The 20,072-nt window shown below is 43.8% G+C and overlaps 2 protein-coding genes across 3 annotated transcripts in view; one reads left to right on the forward strand and one right to left on the reverse strand.

The window, feature by feature from the left end:
- The window catches only part of ppih (peptidylprolyl isomerase H (cyclophilin H)), a 36,569-nt gene that overhangs the window by 1,560 nt on the left and 14,937 nt on the right, over window positions 1-20,072 (forward strand). The window contains exon 2 of the mRNA XM_062540801.1: window positions 19,759-19,823. Within this exon, the coding sequence (XP_062396785.1) occupies window positions 19,759-19,823 (65 nt within the window). The remainder of the gene's footprint in view (window positions 1-19,758; window positions 19,824-20,072) is intronic.
- LOC134087355 (uncharacterized) lies at window positions 4,353-18,571 on the reverse strand. 2 transcript variants are annotated; one of them, XM_062540800.1, is made up of 3 exons: window positions 18,474-18,571; window positions 7,858-8,012; window positions 4,353-6,010 (listed from the first exon to the last, which is right to left on the reverse strand). In XM_062540800.1, exon 3 carries the CDS (start codon window positions 5,980-5,982, stop codon window positions 4,735-4,737), a length of 1,248 nt encoding a protein of 415 aa, XP_062396784.1. In that variant the 5' UTR covers window positions 5,983-6,010; window positions 7,858-8,012; window positions 18,474-18,571; the 3' UTR covers window positions 4,353-4,734. The 2 variants fall into 2 exon arrangements, with proteins under 2 accessions (XP_062396784.1, XP_062396783.1); XM_062540799.1 differs by lacking the exon at window positions 18,474-18,571 and adding an exon at window positions 8,540-8,601.

Here is a 20,072-nt window from a genome sequence, read left to right on the forward strand (position 1 = left end):
CTCAGACAGACCTTTTTGTAGCATGAGCACTGAAAACTGAGTGCTTCCTGTCCTTAAGGAGAACTGCTTCTGTGCCGTCTTCTCTAGACAGGCTGTTGGTGTTGGCACTAGTCCATGAGGCCCTGAGAGATGTGTGTGCAAAGGATTTCGAAGTAGTGAGACGCTCTCTCCACTTGATTGTGTCTCCTCCAATATACAGGAAACTCGGAAAAAAAAATATTGTGAAAAAGTTCATTTATCTGAACAATACTGAACCAGATTGAGAGACCATCTAAAGGCTCAGGAACCCTTTACATGCGGTTTGGATTAATTAGCTGAGTGTGACACTTTGAGCCTGCAGTATTGAACCTTTTCACGATATTATATTTTTGCTGGGGTAGAATTTGGGGCTTTCATAAGCTTTAAGTCTTAATCATCAAAATTTTAACACATAAAGGCTTGAAATATCTCGCTTTACATGTAATGAGTCTATAATAATAGTTTCACCTTTAAGTTAAATTACTGAGATAAATGGAGTTTTTGCACAATATTAAATTTTTTTGAGTTTCACCTGTATAGAAAAGCAGATTCCTCTCCTCCTCTTGAAGCAAAGCATCAGCTCCTTTGTTTTGCCATCAAATGTTTTGTTGTCATTTTTACAGTATGGAAACACTTAAACAAATTAAACAAATAGCAGAGACTTAACAATCTGAATGCCATGGACGTGCATTTATTCACTGTTGGAGTTATCAATAGCGGTGTTGGCCGTGCTGTCTCTAACTTAGCTGGAATGGTTATATAGACCTCTGAAGTTCGCCTACAAAAAGGATCCAAAGCTGCCATCTTTGTCCATATAAGGAGATCCGGGAGTTAATTGAAGCTAACTGCCTATGGCAAGTTGCCTTGTAAGTTAGCTTTGGGGTAGCAAAGATCAAAGTGTGCCGTCTTCACCTGCCGAAGATCACAGTATCCACTAGAAGGCAGTGGACAAAACTGTGTAGTGAAAAACGTCTGCATTTCAAATGTCATCATCCCCGCGAGTGTTTAACAGGTGCGATTATTGAAAATCCCCATGTTATTTTCCCATAGAAAAAATCTCAAGATACCAGATCTCCTTATTTGGGCAAAGATGGTGGCTTTTTTGTAGGCGAACTTCAGAGGTCTATTCCAGGGTAAATGGTGGCCATCTCACTCCCCCTAGTGTCTGTGAGTGGAAAAAACAGCCTTGCAATTTTGGGCCGGCAGTCTCGTCTTGCGATGCAACAAATTGTTTCACTGCACAACTCACAAACACGCCAAGCACGGGCTAGAACAAGGTGACATTTGAAGAGCTAGGAAGCGAGTATAGCGTTGTCAGAGGAGCATGGAAAGAGGAAACTGCAGATTGACCGTCTAGTGTGCAGTGTGACAGAATGTCATAAAATATTTACTCTGAAGCTGTAGGCCGGGTGAGCTCTGCAAGCAAAAAGTGAGAAAAGAGCAAAGAAATAATTGTCTTTAAACTACTGCATGCACTGCAGTACTGATATATGTCAGCTTGTGAGCTTCATATTTGAACACTTGGCGCCAGTTGAGATCTGTTCTGAAGTTCATGAGTTTATAAAATGGCTTTTGGTGTCATACAAGTAGTGACCAGCAGGTGTCACTACAGATTCTCTTTCCCTGTGACCCTATTGGTGTGCCTTCTCCACCTGCTGAGCAGTAATGCAAGACACACGATAGAACAAGCAGCCAGACTTAGCTGCCATAAAAAAAAAAAAACACACGTTTGTTAGCCTAAAACAAAATAAGTTCCCTCTGTGTGGATTGGGCAGGGTTACATTATTGAAATGAGTTGAAGCTGAATAATTAAGTATATTGTTGAAGCTATGTGTGGAGTGGACAGGGCAGGGTTACATTATTGAGTCGGAAGCTGTGTGCTTGCCTTCACCTGATAATACACCTTAAACATCACTGACTGTTACATGGCAATGTGATGTGTGTCTAACAGATGTTGCCATAGCAGCATGTTTGCATAATGATAGTTTCCTGTCTCTAACATAGTGTATTTTGAATGAGCATGAATGGGCCTATAGATTCTCCTGATGTATTTGCATTTGTCCGTTTTCACACAGCTCTGCTCTCTCCCTTTAGAGCTTCTTCCTGACACTGTGATTGTGATTGAAGAGTGTATAATATAATGTAACATACTATATTATTTAATAATATAGTGTAATGTAATACAGTATAATTTGATAATAGAATATAATTTAATACTATAATATAATGTAATAGAATTGAATAATGTAATATAATGTAATTTTATAATATAATATAATTGAATAATATTATATAATATAATATACGTCACTGGGCAAGAATGAAAAATGGCAAGCAACCACATAAACATAATAGCATCATAGCTGTCAACCCTCATGTTTTTTTTTATAGTAGCATCATAGCTGCCAACCATCATGTTTTTTCCGGGTTTCTCACGTATTTTAGCTCTTTTCCCGCTGTCTTTCCATTTTAGTATTTTCCCAACAAAATATCCATATTTTAATACTTTCATAACTTTAGCCCTTCCATTGGACCTGTCAGTCTCTGTGCTGTTGTCCTGTTGCTACCCCCTTGCCCTCCCAGTGAAACAGTTGTTTTCAAAGCATCGTTTTGCTTGCTTGAAGACAACCTTAGAGTGACGTTGGCCTTTTTAACATGACTGCATGGTTGTCGTGAGAGCACAATTTGACGCCAATCTGTGAGCGAAGTCACGTTAGACCTACAGCTGCACAACTCGCTTTAATGCAGCAGTTTTGTATCTTGCCATCAGGCCGAGGGACAGCAACAGAAAGATGAATGTTGAAATGTTTCAGTATTTTGGGCGGGTAATCCGGGAAGTTTCTCTTATCTTCGGTGTTGACAGCTCTGAGTAGAATCAGCTGTGGCATCACCACTGGGCGGGTTCGTCTTGAGATTGCAGCTTCAGATTTCTTCATCATGATGTGGCATAGATCTGTAGGGTGCTGTGTCCACCAAACGCGTTTTTTGCGCGGACGGCGACAATTTTCAATGTGAAGTCTATGTAGCTCAGCGCTCACAGCGCTGAGCGCCCTCGGCGGAAAAAAACGCCGGCGCCGACCGTTTTTTGTCGCAGCGCTCAGAGCGCTCAAAGTTGAAATCTGTTCAACTTTTAGAACAGCGCCGGGCTCGTCAATTGCACTTCTCGTTATAAACCGTCACTGGTTTTGGTAACTTAGCAACAATAAACACTTATCGAAGCGCCGAGAGGAGGAGGTTTTGGGCGCTCTGGCTGTAAAAAACGCATAGAGCTCCACAGTCCCGCCCCTCCTCCGAGAGAGGTGCTTGTCCGGAAGTAAATTTCTCATTCATTTCTCCCATTGACTTCTGGAAAAATTTGGATATAAAGAGTTTTAGACCATGCCTTAGGCTAACCAGCTACGATGTGACTCATAAGCATATAACTTATAATTTCGAGTGAAAAAATGAACAGAAAATGTAAAAAAAGCGAAAGGTACAAGACTGTGTACATATCTTAAATTCCGAGATAGAGAACTCAAATCCCAGGATGCTTTGCAAACGTACACACATTTCCAACATTTGCAGCCTAACGATAGTTTAACATGATTCCATATTAATCTGAGAAAAGAAGATGATTACTTCCTACCGTTTCCATTGAGTAAATTCAACCTTCAAGATGAGAAAACCGTTCTTTTTCGGAAGACCACACATCGGTCCTGACAGCCCTGCAGCCATTTTAAGTTTTGAAGTTCCAGCGAGATAGCTGGACGATAGGCGCGGGAAAAGTTGAGTACAGTTTGTTTGGGATTGCCATGGCAACGGCGATCTCTACCAATCAAAGGCTCTGCTTTCACCAGTTTTACACGTTAGGGTGTCGGGTAGTGTAGTACTCTCTCGTTAAATCGTGAATAAAGCATTGTTTTCTCAAAACAAGGTTGATGGTATAATCGCTTAGTCACATCGTAGCTGGTTTAAAGTCGACCATGGACGGTTACGATGTTATGGCTTATTCTCCAATTGTCAATGGAGAAATTGTATTGGATTTTTACTTCCGGACAAGGCTGTGGGCGGGACTGTGGAGCTCTATTTGTTGGACACAGCACCTAGATCTGACAGGCATTTCTACCTTATACATCTGATGTGTATCTAATGTAGACTAGCCTGGCTAACACCACCACCTCTAAATGAGACGTGGTCTGGGAACCAAACGTTCTGACCGAAGGAACGATTACATTTTGGGAGTGATCTGGATCACCGTCTAGATCCAGGAGGCGGTTGTTATCGCTTGGCGGAGGTCTGCGCACCTTGGGAGTGCTTTTCTAGTTTTAATATTGATTTGCCAAGGTTTGATCTGCTTCAGTTCTTACATTTCTTTATTGTAAATATTCATTAAAGTAGCATTACTTGTGCTATTTCACAGTGATAGCCCCTACATAAGTACAAATCCGCACACCCGAGAGAGCTCCCAATACAGTTCCTTTTTCACACACTTCAGGCCTTACGGCCTCTCCTCAGACTATGACGACAGTCCCAGAAATCCCAGATGGAATAAAAAGACACAGGCAGCCCCCCACCATGGCATGCGCACCCCTCAAACCTGTCCCCTGTCCTGTGCAGTGCGCACCCCCCAAACCCTTCCCCGTGTGTGTGTGTGTGTGTGTGTGCGTGTGTGTGTGTGTGCGTGTGTGTGTGTGTGTGTGTGTGTGTGTGTGTGTGTGATGCTGTCCGGAGTGCAGCTCAAATCAGCAGCTGGGGCTTCAGTTTCTTCTCTGACGTCTGAGTCTGCAGCTCCAGGGGCACTTGGTTCCATGGGCCGGAGCTGTTGCCACGGTAACTGAGGTAGATGGGGATCCTCCAGTCGCAGGCGGGGTCCAGGTGTTGGATGCTGGCGCCGGTGGTGCCGCCCGTGTCCTCCTGCCTTGCCAGTGCCCAGGAGGTGATGCCCGCCAGCAGGCTGTTGGCACTGCTGAGCCACAGCGTGTTGACGCTGACGTACGAGGGCACTGCCATCTCCAGCAGCTGACTACTCAGGTGCATCAGCAGGTATGGGCACCAGGGCACGGCGAACAGCAGCACGCAGGCAACGTAGATCGGGGGGTCCCGCTGGCACGGGTGCTGCATCTCCATCTCAACGGACCAGACAGCCTGGTCGCCATGGGTGACGGGCATTTTGTTGTGGGTGACGGGCAGGTTGCCGTGGGTGACGGGCATTTTGCTGTTTGAGACGGGCAGGTTGCTGTAGATGACGGGCATTTTGTTGTGGGTGCCGGGCAGGTTGCGTTTCCACTGTGTTCCGTGCGCCTCCATTTCCGGCGCCACCTGGTGGAGGAGGCGCGTCCAGCGCGGCACGTGGGGCAGGTGCATCAGCAGCACGACCCCGACCGCCGGCAGCAGCAGCAGGCAGTAGAGGTCGACGTCCCGCGCCACGCGCACGTCACACACCCGCGCCCACCGCAGCGCTCCCGGCATGCGCTTCACCTCCAGCACCGACGGGTCCGTGTGCAGCGCCGAGTACAGCCCGGCGAGAACCCACAGCGCCAGAACCGCCGCGCCCTGACCCACGCCTCCGCCCGGCCAGCGGGACCGGAACCCTCCGTCCTGCCCTCGCCGGGCCACAGAGGCGTAGTCCAGCGCTCCGAGCACCAGCACGGGCAGCGGCAGGAAGGCGTAGACGGCGGAGGCGTGCGTGAGCACCAGGGCCTCGTAACCCGGGTAACCGTCGCAGCAGTCCAGCAGCCGGTTGGCGGTCGTGGCGACGGCGAGCGCGGCGGCGAGCAGGAAGTCGGCCAGGCAGAGCGACAGGAAGCAGAGGCTCATGAGGGAGCACGCCGGCCGCTGGAGGCCGTGGTTGAACGCCAGGACGCAGTTCAGCAGCACCTTGGTCAGCAGCATGAACAGGAAGTCCAGCGAGTGCTCCACCCAGTCCGCGTCCCAGTCCGGCCTCTGCTGCAGGACGGCCGCCAGGCTGTGGTTGCCAAGCAACATGGTTGTTGAGTCGGCTCACTGGCACCACCTGGAGAAGGACAAGGGAACAGCAAAAAGGCAGTTGGGTTATTTGTGTCTTCCATTAGCCTGAAGGACCCCCTGATGGAATATTTGATGTGCAGTAGGTACACATTTGAAAAGCAACACATTCCTGCTTGGTTGGCGGGAAGAAATAAGTAAGAAATAAGCACTTTATCACAATTTTAGCGCTGTTACATTCATGACGCTTGCTGTTGCAATCAACGTTGTAGAAAAGGTACATGTCAATTTACATGTCAATCATTGGTATTTTTGAAATACACACACACATATATATATATATATATATATAAATAGTGGTGCAACGGATCATCATTGATCCGTGATCCGTTCGGATCAGTATTTTCGGTTCGGCACACACATGATCCGCGGATTGATTTATAATAATTATTAATAATAATGTCCGTGTGTTCTTTTGAAGTAACATGCGTGTCCACCAGGCATGCTTAGTCCCTCCCTACAGAGCCGTAGGCTCTGCTCCCCTAGCCTGCCTGCGCGTCTTTTCTGCTCTCACACACGTTATTAGCGGTCATGCCATAACCAGCAATACATGGCTGCTAGTTTAAGTGCTGGTGTACACAATAATAGCCTAATATCAAGTTCGTTTGTTCACACTTACATCTCTCAAGTTTGTTGCGCACCTAGCTACCTATGATATTTAGGTCATTTTGGCTTAGCCTACTGTTGGGTTCAATGTCAGCAATAAGCTACGCAACTTTGGCTAACTTGTACATCTGGAGATAGCTTGTGCTCACTAAAATCATAAAGGAGCATTGCAAGACTCTCATCTCTTTTATGATCCCAGAAAGATTTTCTTCGACTTGTTAGTTTTATTAACATGTATTTTATCTAATGACATAGAAAGCATAACGAATTGCATCCACATATCCTTGTCATCATGCACTATATCCAACTTATTTTCACAAGAATGAAACCGTGAGACTGAAGGCTAATTACCCTCACGTAATTTCTTAAAGCGACAGGGACTCAATTACACACACCTCCTATGCGCACTCCTACACACCACATTATCAGTACACAAATGACTAAACATTTGTAGCTACTAGTAATTATGCAGATTGTATGTGGAGGGTCAAGCAGAATCTTGGATGGCCACTGGTGTGAATGATCACACAATATTCAATATAAGGCTACTGGTGATTAAACACCAAATCAACAAAAATTGTAAAAAAGCATCGAAAAGGTCATTCTTGACTTAGTATCGGTATCGAAACAATAATGTTGGTATCGTGACAACACTAGCCTACTTTAAACACATGCTGAAAGTGCTTGAGCCACGTTACAACATCCCGTCAAAGACAAAACTATGTTTTATTTGTTTATTTTTTTTTTTTTTTGCTGATCCGAAAAATGATCCGATCCGTGACTCTTGATCCGAGGAACGATCTGAACCGTGACTTTTTCGATCCGTTGCACCCCTATATATAAAACACATTTTTAAATTTGGTTTCAACTTTCATGTAGTAAATAGTTATGACTCCTTTCATCAGATCTTTCAGGTCTATCCTCTTTGAGTGTGGAAAGTGTGGGTTCTAGAAAAGTGTGATTGTTCCGGTTCTCCCACATATCTGCATAGCCGCAGTCCAGACACAAATGGAATGCTGTTCCATGAAAAGGTTCATGAACATTGCGTTCTCCATGAAGGGTCAGTTGTGCCTCATCTCGGCTCAAGGGGCCAACCCAACTACCAGCACGACCCCAGGGAGTTGGCCCCTTTAGCCGTGGATCTGCCCAAGGTTTCTTCCTGGACAAGGGAGTTTTTCCTGTTGCTCCTGGGTGCCCCTTGATGGGCTCATTAGTGCGGGAGCACCTTACCTTTCAGAGACTACGCCCTCTCGGCTCTCCCTGGGGTCGGGGGTCAGATCGAGCGTCCCGACGGCAGCGCTGTGGTAGTGGGCTGCAGGCAGGTGCGCTGTAGTAGTGGGCTGCGGGCTGCCCTCCGAGACAAAGTCACATCCAAGCAATGCTGCCTAAACACAGAGAAAAACCCAAGTCCGTATGATGCTGACAGATGATCAGAAGGACTATGAAGTGTGTGTGTGTGTGTGTGTGTGTGTGTGTGTGTGTGTGTGTGTGTGTGTGTGTGTGTGTGCGCGCGTGCGCTTGTTTACAGAGAATTGCAGAAGACAGCCTTCTACAGATAACCAGCAAAACAGCCTATGTGCAGACATGGTGGTTTGTTAAGATTATGCGACCTGCTCGTTCGATTGTCCAGACGTTGTTTGACTCCGGGAGTCTTGGGAGGCAACGTTAAAGGTGTGTGTGTGTGTGTGTGTGTGTGAGGCAGCGTTAAAGGCAGCTTCAGTGGCAATGTGGTGGTGACACACTTAAGCTCAAAGTTGTATGTTCAGGCCGTAAATCTGATATGAGGTTAATCAGTGCAATGCAATCGACCCTCCCACACGCACGCACACCCACACACACACACACACACCCACCCAAGAGGGCAAAGAGTAACCAAACATCATAATACACCAAGATGGATGAAGGACTTTACCGTGACACAGCGACAGGTGTCTGGAGCGCTGGTGAAACGATGGCTGTCCTCCTGTGTCTGTGTGTGTGTGTGTGTGTGAGAGAGAGAAAATGTAGGTCTCGTCCCCTATCCCAGGGCCACGCCCCTTTACAGTCAATATGAGTGTGTGTGTGGGGCTGGGCCAGTCGCCTTCACCTTTTGAAAAGGAAGTACACACAGCCACAGCTACAGTGGGGAGCATACGTTTTTGCCCCTTTGCTAAAGTTGACTAGAAAGAGGAATATAAAATCATCTTTTGGAAATTGATCTTAACGAAGAAATACTGATTTCAATGAAACCCATGAATAGGACTTCCTGCTTTCAATGATGTAAAATGATGATTTTTACATCATTGAAAGCAAGAAGTTCCACATTGAAATCCGTATTTCTCCCATCTCAAGGCAAACTGAGGGAATGATGCACGACCATTCAAAAACATGACTGGTTTTCTAAAGATACAAAGCTTAATGCTAATCAGTGTCCCTTTAAACATGTTCAATATTTGTGACTGGAAATCCTGTGGGGTGTTCCGAGGGCAGCCGAGAAAGATTTTTTATCGTCATGTGTGGGTACTATAAAAAATCGGTTGAGATTGATAAAATCTTTATGTGTGTACCCCCCTTAAGTCTAAATAGCCTAACCAATAGCTGATATAATTTCACAATGTTTGGGCCATGCTTAGATGATATCCTTCACAACATTAAATATACATACAACAGTAATATAACATTTCCACTAAAGGTAAGAACCAGTATTGGCCCTATTGCATCTTTAACCATTAGGTTTCTCATTCGTTTCGACATGTCAGATAGCCTAGAACTACGTGTCACCTGACAGTGCGCTCAGGCAAGGATAATGGTCTCGTCGGCATTCTTCATTTAAATAAATTAGACGAAACTTAAAGAAAGAAACAGTGGAGTCCTCTGCGGTAGATACGGCCATGTGACTGCAACTAGGCTACGTGACACCTGACGGTGCATTGAGGCAATGATAATTGTCTTGTCAGCTAGTTTTACTTAATAAATTAAAGCAGAACTATGCAAGATTGTTTAGCTTAATTTGCCTTAACTAATCAGCTTTGGAGTCATTGGAATGATTATTTGACTTATTTCGGGTTGAATGACGGCTGTCACGCTTCCCCCAATAGCGCCTCTGAGCTGAAAATCCACCCATGCAAGTTTTGTGCCACAGGGTCGGTGGCACTTTCCTCCACTTCGTAACAGAAAGTCTCCAGCCTCGCGATCATGCTCATGAAAAGGCAGACTGACCGATTGAGGAATTTTGTAAAATTATACACGCTAAAGCTATAGGGGAAGCTCTGTAGAAAAATCTGCAAGCATAAAACGAAAAGCGAAAGGAAACCGGCGACAAAATTGTCTATCCTGCATATTTTTCGCTTTAAACTGAACTTAAAGAAAGACATACAGAGGACATGACCGCTCTGTGGTAGATACCACAGCGCTCACAGTTTATAAATGGTCAGTAGTGGGAACTGGATAACTCCAAACTTTCCTCTAACCATGCCTCTCTCTCTCTTTACCCCTCCATTTCGTGCACACACAAGATGCACTTCCAATTAATTGGAGTAGCATAACTTGAAATGATATCTGCTGCATAGTTGAGATTGAGATGACTCATATCAGCATTGCATGTAACATGTTGCTGTATTTCGACATTATAAATGTTCGGAAGAATGAAAAGCGGATTGGAGTAAAGCTACTTATATTTATTGACTAAATGTTGGTGCCCCCCGATGTCCCTTGGTGCCCTGCCCACAGTGCGTAATGTGTGGTGGTAGCGGCTGCTCTGCAAAACCAATACTCATGCACACACACACATGCATACACACAGGCACACACAAACACTCACACGCTCACACAAATGCACATAAGCACACACACACATAACCACTATAGACAGGCAATTCAGATATTTGCTAGAACAATTAAGCCTAGTTTTTGGTCAAGGTTGCGGGTCATTCCACGCCAAATCAACCAGAGCCCACGCACTTGCGTCTCAAAAAAATCTGAAAAAAATACCATGTGTGCCTATGTTACCCAGGAGACACTCTGTAAAATGTTTTTGTGCTAAGATCAATACTTTTCAAGTAACAGCCAGTTTTACAGGGGGAGGGGGGTGTCGAATTTGTTCTACCTCTTTTTTTTGTCAAAGTTCACAAGCTCATTGCTCAAGAACTAGAATCTGTAGGAGGCTCAAATTTTGCAGGCTGGTGCATAAATAGGAATAGTATGCAGTAAAATCACCACGAGTAGTCTGGATGATCCTGCATATATCCTGCATGATCCTGGTCATAGCAGTCCCTCAAAGTTGATCAAAATTTTATTGGAGTTCTTGGCTGGGCTCTGTTTAGGCTTACAGAAGACATATTTTTACTCAACATAGGCTCTTGATTTTTTTTCTCTTATTGAGATCAGTAGAAACACTCTCCGAAAAAGCAATGAAGAGAAAAGAAAATCCATCAGGGACTTAACAGCACACCTCACAAGTTTGAAAAATAATTTTGGATCTCATATTCAGAGCACCCTAACACCTTGTGGGAATATACAAAGATTTTTTAAATATTTTTTTCGTTAATCTGCATTACCTCTTCTTTTTAAAAACACCAATTTGACTTGTCTTATGCGAATCTTTCTTTTTCATTTTCCACCCTAAACATGGACAAAATGCACCATTGAGATCAATATGTTTTGTCCCCACCCGGCAATTTCAGTGATTCAGTGATTTTAGTGGCACCTAGTGGTTACTCTATACAAAACAAATCTCTCAATAGATCTCTATGGTGCATTTTGCCCTTGTTCAGGGTGGGAAATGAAAAAGAAAGATTTGCATAAGACAAGTCAAATTGGTGTTTTTAAAAAGAAGAGGTAATGCAGATTATAGAAAAAAATATTTTAAAAATCTTTGTATATTCCCACAAGGTGTTAGGGTGCTCTGAATATGAGATCCAAATTTATTTTTCAAACTTGTGAGGTCTGCTGTTCAGTCCCTGATGGATTTTCTTTTCTCTTCATTGCTTTTTCGGAGAGTGTTTCTACTTATCTCAATAAGAAAAAAACCCCAAGAGTCTATGTTGAGTGAAAATGTGTCTTCTGAAGGCCTAAACAGAACACAGCCAAAAACTCCAATAAAATGTTGATCAACTTTGAGGGACTGCTATGACCATGCAGGATCATCCAGACTACTCGTAATGATTTTACTGCATACTGTTCCTATTTATGCACCAGCCTGCAAAATTTGAGCCTCCTACAGATTCTAGTTCTTGAGCAATGAGCTTGTGAACTTTGACAAAAAAAAGAGGCAGAACAAATTTGACACCCCCCTCCCCCTGTAAAACTGGCTGTTACTTGGAAAGTATTGATCTTAGCACAAAAACATTATGGTATGGTAACATAGGCACACATGGTATTTTTTTCAGATTTTTTTGAGACGCAAGTGCGTGGGCTCTGGTTGAATTGGCGTGGAATGACCCTTTCCCTATTTGAAAAGATTAAGACTTGTGGCATGGGGCATGTTGCATTTTGACCAAAAATTCAATATGGCCGCCGTATCCCAAAATGGCAGGTTTTCCATCGAGCTCAAATCAGTGCTTTTCACAGACCTCTGATGTGTAAGCAAAATCTCCAATTCCAATCTCGAAGCCTTCGGTAGCCTATGAGGTTTGCCAGACGGAGGTCCGACTCTTCGGTTAATTATAGGCTACAGAATCTATGTATGTTTGAGTGAGGGGTGGCGCAGAATGCGGCCGCTGTCACAGGACTTACTGTTTTTATTTTACCACCGACAGCGCACCCGTTCCGAATATTGTTGCAACAATGCAGCATGTATTCTGTTACATCCGCAGCATCGATGAAAGATTGGAGCGTGACATGCAGGTTAACTGCGCAACGTTTAATTGAAACTCAGCAGTGACGCTCGTTGTTCATTTCACATAATCTGAACAAATTCACGTTCTTTATTTACAAATGTGTTGCATGCAGTTCATAGTTCACAGAACTCGTTTATGCACAACACTGCATTTGATTCTATTTTATATGATGGAATATGCAGAAAGAATAAAATTAGGCTGAAAGGTGTATTGCTTTATAGCATATTCAGGTTGTGTAGCCTAGTTAGTGTGTTTTTGAAAAGTAACTAAGTAAAGTAATTGTAAAGTAACTAATTACTTTTGAGAAAAAGTAATCAGTAAAGTAACAGGATTACTTTCTTGGACAAGTAATCAGTAATCAGTAACTAATTACTTTTCCCAAGTAACTTGACCAACACTGACAAAGAGTTCCCCTCCCCTGATGCACCAATAATAGTCTGCAGTATGGCCATCAGCAGTGATGTCCTGCTCACCAACTCAAGCCTCGGGATTGGTCCAAAGAGGAAGCCCACTGTCCTATCAGCAGCCAGCAGCAACGAGGAGAGACGGCTCCTTTCATGTTGCCCCACCACGTCCATCTCTACCCCTTCATGGATACCACTTAGAACCAACAGCCTGCGGTTGTCACCACTGAGGGAGATCAGCGCCACTCGCAATGCTTCTCGCAGCTGTGGCATGGCACACGGCACACAAGTACGAGTCCGCTACAAGAGACCAGAGTTAGCGTTCTCAACGGGTCGGGTCGGCCCGAAAAACCCGACGGGACCCGAGGGTTCGGGCCGGGTTCGGGTCAAAAAATATAAGCATATGACTCGGGTCGGGTCCGTCCTCGGGCTTAATTTTCCGCTCAGTGAAAAAAAATAAAATAATAATAATCATCGCTGTTGTTTACCGCGAATCATCATGAATTTCCCCTTATGGATCAATAAAGTCTATCTATCTATCTGTACCGTAAGAAAGTCTGGCTGCTGCATGAAACGTGCATGCAATCATGGAGCGGGGACAGACGTGACGCTGTGTTGGGAGATGGAAGGACAGAGCTTGTAGCAACTCTGCATGTGTTCTGTTCTGTTGCACCGCACCAACATTTATTAGTTCCTGTGCAAGTTCTAAGAAGCCGTCTCCTTGAACAAAATAAAATGGCAGTAGATTGTTGCTGGGCAATAGGCTAAGTCTTCGTGAATAGCTGACAACTCATTGCCATCAGCGTGTATGAGGCGGTTATTGAAATATCATGCTCGGTGGATGATTCTGCCTTTTTTTATAGCAAGAGCATAAGTTTCCTCATGTATATCATGTTTCTATTGTGGAAAATATCGTTTCACTAGGTTTTTACGTGGGTTAGGCTACTTAGGTTGGCCACTGCACATAATTGTGCCCTTAACGACCGTCCATCTCCATAGATAACATAGGAAAACTCGACCGCCGGAGTCGGGCCGCGGGCCGGGTTCGGGTAGATAATTCATATTTATGTGTCGGGTTACATCGGGCTCGGGCTTTGAAAGCCACGGGCCGGGTCGGGTCGGGTTGTAATTTTCAGGCCCGTTGAGAACTCTAACCAGAGTAGCTGCACGGAGTGGCACCAGCTGAGAAGACCAGGACTGAACCTATCTGTGAACAGCACAGGGCACTAGGCTATGGAATGCTATGGAAAATTCCATTTGAGCTCCACTGTGCTGGTGGCCTTTGTCAATGCCCTTGGCTCTGTAAACTTGCACAGACAAACGTGCTCACCTTCAAGTGATTTGTTTGTTTGATTTGTTTGTGTGCCAAGATGTAATTCGTATGAGCAATGTTGCAGGGCCGGTTACATGTGTTTGATTTGGATGATTTCAGCTCTCAAGGAAGTGAACATTAAAGTCTCCAGAAACTTTAGCTTGACATGAGGGGGGTATTGTGTGTGTGAGCAACCTACAAGTTACTCATCCTGCATTTTTTGAGCTTGTGTTTTGTGTTTGTCTCTTTTGATCCAGTTTGACCGCTTTGGTATCTTGCTCACCTAACATACAGTATCTACCAGCCGGCCCAAACGTAGTTGGCTACACTGCAAAAAGTGATACCTTATTACGTGTTAGAATCTTATATTGATATTTAAAAATCTCACTTGACATAATAATCGCCTAATATGGACTTGCCTTCGAGAGGAGCTGGTAGGGGGACTGTAACAGTTTTCTGTAATAAACTTAAGGTTCGCTAACTATGCTGTTTGGACCCTGAGCAAGCTACTGACGAGATTTGGTGAACAGTATTATTCATTTAAAAAAAAAACAACAACAAAAAAACATATATATATATATATATATATATATACAGTATATATATATATTTGGAAAGTATTTGGCTCAATGACCCTTAACTAATCCATTATTTTGTGCCATAGCATACACCAGTGCAAGCTTTGTAGGGGCCTCTCCACGGCTTGTTTGATGTATTTCATGCAGAAAAATGCATTCATGCATTGCCAGTTACACTTTAAATTGAGATATAAAAAACAAGCAAATTTATCTGCAAAAAAATCTCATTTTTTAATCCCTTGGCAGATACATTTGCTTGTTTTTTATGTGTTCATTGAAGAAGATTTGGACTTATTTCAAGTCAAAATCAATCTTACAAGAAAACCAGGAACAAGTATCTTTATACTAAAAACAATACTAACCAGATTTTTAAAATGTTATTATAAGGTTATAACATGGTAAGACATCACTTTTTGCGGTGTAGAACCGGCCCTGGCGTGTGGGTCTGGGTGGACATGTGCCGATAACCTTAAGGTCCCGGTACAGTAGGGTTGGGCGATGTCCCCTTAATTGGCATATGACGATGTGTACAGTAAAACATCGCGATGGACGATGATATCGTCGTCGGGGGGGGGGTTGTAAATAAATATATTATATTATAGGCTATATATGGCCTATATTAAATATTATATAGGCTATATGGCCTGGTGAAAGTGGACAGCTAAGAGACATACTGACTGGGCTACTGTGTGGATGATCTGCTCCAAGAAAATCCTAGTAAGAGACCGACAGACAGCCAATCTAAACACCTGCTTACACCAACCAGCGGTATATTACACATGCAAAAAACCTCGCGGTCACTCATCTAAAATCTTGAATAGCCCAGTCTGTACCTAACTCATATGTTACGCATCCCACGTACCGGCTTGCCGACTATGAGGGCAGCAGAAAGTGAAAGTAGGCTGCGATCGCGCAGTCAAGTCGAATTAAATAACAGTTGAAGTAGGCTAAACAACTTTTACAAATAGCCTAACGAATCCCGATTGCCACTCCGCTGCTGGGGCTTTTGCTAAAGACAAATGCGTGAAATACAAGCATTACAGTGAAAGACATAGGCTATCTTCTGATAACGATAACGAAATAAATGGTTTATTTTAACACAGTGGAGAATGACGCATTCGGCGCTTCAGTGTTGTAGCCTCACAAGAAATTAGAGCTAGAATGTCGTAGTCGTGACGATAACAATTCATTTGCACTATTTCATTCTTAAACATTATTAGGCTACATGTTTTGCGTTCAATGTAGGCTACACTGCGAGACATGTAGCCTAAAAAAGACAATAACACATTCACGTTGCAAGGAGGACTTATTTGAACAAGATGGTCTCAGACTAATATGTTTTTTAATTTTGCACTGTTTGGCTGACAGCCTCTTAAGCACCCTACATGTGCATCAGTTCTAGGCTCAATTTCATTTCCAAGGAAAAGTTTTTATTTTTTAATATTTTAGCTTAGTCTGCAGTAGAAATAAGTGGGGGCGTGGCATCACAATGGTTGCTTTCCATCGTGATGTCTGTCAACTAGGGATGCAACGGTTTTCAATAATTTATTGAACCGTTCGGTTTGGCCTGTTCGGTTCAATAGACTCACCTAAACCGCAATATTTCGGTATACGCGACATTAAACTTTTTATTTAATACAAGGTTATTGCGTGCGCGTAGCCTGGGAGCGATAGAGAGGAGTGCTTAGGACCCGGGGGATGCGTTTTCTCTGACTGTTCAGCTTGCCTCTCGTCAACCTTGCAACAACCAATCAGAATTTTACTGAATTTCCCAAGAGCCAATAAGCGCGTTGAAATGCAAATGAAGGAGTCATGTGAGAAGAAACAAACTCTACCGGCGGCTGCATGATCATGGCGACATATGAAGTAGCCCACGAACAAGGCAAAAAGACCGTCAGTAAACAAAGCACAGTGTGCATTGCAAGCACTGCTTCACAACGATCACCTAATAAAGGTAACACATCCAACATGTCGGCCCACTTGCGCCTTCATCACCCGGCTGTAACCTTAAGTGGAGCAGCACGGAGAGTTAGTTTGCCACCGAAAACCCATTGCTGCAGCCTTTCGACAACAATATTCCTATAATTCCCAAAGACATAACGAATACGACGGCGTATTAGGGCCACGTATATATACTTTGTAAAGACGCAAATTTGCCACTTTAGAAGGTCGAAAATTTGCCACATTATAAAGTCTGTGTGTAACAGTGTAACCGGTGGTTTCTGCCCTGCGTTGATTGCTCGCTAGAGTAGCCTAAGAAAGCGTGACGCCGACACAGCTGAGTGTATTCTCTTTTTGATAGTTTACTGGAAAATATTGTAGGGATGGGAGGTTATAGGAGATGGGGAGGCTGACATGTCATTCCAAACTCGGGTCATTTATTTTCCTGACGTTGTACATGCTAGGCTACGGGCAGCGGGAGGTGTCCACTCGAAAAACAATAAACTCACTGCTAAATCAGTCAATCGCTCGTCCACTCGTCAATCACACAACTCTCTCGCACACACACGCACACACACACACACACACACACACACACACACACACACACACACACACACACACACACACACACACACACACACACACACACACACACACGACAGGAGACACAGGGGAAACAGACACTTTGTGAAGTGGCAAATTTGCCACTTTCTTCTCGGAATATTGCCCCCCCTGACAACAGGTTGCAATAATGTTCATTTCATTGTTCTAATATTTTTAATGCTGCACTGCACTTTTGTCTATGTTTACATTTTCTACGTTCATAAAAGAGGACAGGGCAGGCACTCCCAAATCAAATATCCATTTGAAACTACACATAATACTACCTCACCAATTATTTTGAGAAGATTTTCAGAATTGTTCACTACTTTTTTGAGGGTGTATAACAGTTAAGTATTTTCTTTAAATGTGTGAAGAACAGTGAGTTTATTAAATAAATAACTACACATTACTTTATGCTGCACTGCACTATGGATAACATTGCCTGTTTATGACAGAAGGCAATGATGGTGTTCTTTTCTTTTAATACATTTTTGTGATTCTGCTTCATCTGTGTCAGGCTATGCATTTAATATTTTCTCTGCAAGTGTAAGTAGAAGCACATTGTTGATTTGAAATAGAAAAGGCAAATATAGCCTCCTGTATGCTAGAGCCAAGATAATATTGATATATTGAAACCGAACCGTTACCGTGGCCCAAAAACCGTGATACAAACCGAACCGTGGCAAAACTGTACCGTTGCATCCCTACTGTCAACCATCACGATGGACGATGATATCGTCCATCGGCACAACCCTACGGTACAGTCCACGCACCCGACTTGTCGTGCGACAATGTGACATCACGGGGAACGTTGTAACCATGTATACTTGTGCGTGGTGGTCATGACACTATTGGCAGTATTCTCCTGAACAGAGGCAGAGTATCCATTGCTGTTAATGGCAGTAGCAACTAGCTTCTTTGATGATATCAATTTCAGACTTAGCTTGCTACTCTTCACAATTGGGGGACATTACCATCTAGTTTCTAAAGTGGAAAGCGATTTAACCCTCTCTGCCTTAAGCCATCCTTACACCAGTAAACTTTGACAAGATTTTGGAAATATTGTTGTCTTTTGAATAAAACTCCCAAAGGCGCCATTAGTTTAAAAAAAAACTCACATTTGTGTCTCTGATGAGCTACCTTAGGTTGCGTTCGTGTGTGCGTGTGCCTCTAAGGACTGATGAGATACCTTGAGTCGAGTCCCCAACTGCCACTCTGTGTTCCGTCCTCAGCTATGGTATTCCATTCCCAGCAACAGTATTCCATCCCCAGCTGCAGTGTTCTGTCCCCAGCAACAGTGTTCCGTGCTTTAGCATAGTATCTAGTATTCCAGCTTCATCTGTGGTGTTTTCAACACAATATCTCTGGCTACTGCCCGCCCCTACTACACAGACAAGTCCTGTGTGTGTGTGTGTGTATGTGTGTGTATGTGTGTGTATGGGAGGGGGTGTGTATTCTGATGATGATTCTGAGGAACAAATGACTCTTTTCAGGCCGATTGACCCCCTCCCTCATGCCCCCTTGTCCCACACACACCAGTGACAGTAACCACTTCACACACACACACACACACACACACACACACACACACAAACACACACACACACACACACACACACAAACACACCCACGCACCCACAAAGGCTAGGTTTTCACTCACTCACATATATGCAGAAACATTGCAAACATACGCACACTAGCTCATACATATTCATACACACATACTGTGTACGCACACACACGCACACGCACACACACACACACACACGCACAGGTTAGGCCTACACGCAGAAACATTGCATAACTGCACAAACACATGTACATACACTTATACGCATGCAGACGATTTGGCTATTATGTCCCCCAGCACTGTTGGATATATGCTCTGAGTATGGGGTTGAGCTTAATGTACAGTATAATTTAAAAAAAGAGTGTTTTATTGATATGTAGGACTAAAGAGGATCGGAAGATGCACTTTCCAATGTTTTACATGTCAGGACAATCCCTCTGTGTATCTAGCTGTACTAAATATATTGGGCACCTCATCACTGACAAGATCAGAGTCAGACGCTCTCCAGTGTTCCTCACCAAAGGTCACATGGTTTGCATATCACTAGCCCCAGAGCGATGGAGTCCAGTATAACGCAGGGCAGCACAGCAGAGATAGGAAGCAAAATGGAGATATGTGTCATTCTGTGTGAAATCACTCAATTTCAGCAAATGTTGGCAGGTGACCCTCCTTGGAGTGTGTGTGCATATGCTGTAGTGCCTAATCTATGTTTGTTTTTATATTGGTCTTGTGGGGGTGTGGGGGGGGTGGGGGGGTTGGTATGTCTATGTATGTCTATGTCACAGATGCTCCATCTGTGCCCAAGACAATTTTTTTTTGCAAGAGAGATAATAATAAAAAAAAAACTTTCTCACTTAGTAAGCTCACACACCCAGATGCTGAAACATGCAATGATTTTTTCCAGGATGTGGGAAGGTTGAAGATAGAGTTGTTCGCTGATGTGGTGCCAAAAACAGCAGAGAACTTTCGGTAGGTGGATTGTGCACATACTGTTTGTATACACAATACTTTACATACTAGGGGTGCAACGGATCGAAAAAGTCACGGTTCGGATCGTTCCTCGGATCAAGAGTCACGGATCGGATCATTTTTCGGATCAACAAAAAAAACAACAAAAAAAAACAAGACAAGACAAATAAACATAGTTTTGTCTTTGACGGGATGTTGTAACGTGGCTCAAGCACTTTTAGCATGTGTTTAAAGTAGGCTAGTGTTGTC

Source organism: Sardina pilchardus, chromosome 7 (assembly GCF_963854185.1).
Source record: "Sardina pilchardus chromosome 7, fSarPil1.1, whole genome shotgun sequence".
NCBI lineage: Eukaryota > Metazoa > Chordata > Actinopteri > Clupeiformes > Clupeidae > Sardina > Sardina pilchardus.

Coding starts and splice junctions, on each gene's coding strand:
- LOC134087355 (XM_062540800.1), bottom strand. CDS start 5,982: ATGTTGCTTGGCAACCACAGCCTGGCGGCCGTCCTGCAGCAGAGGCCG.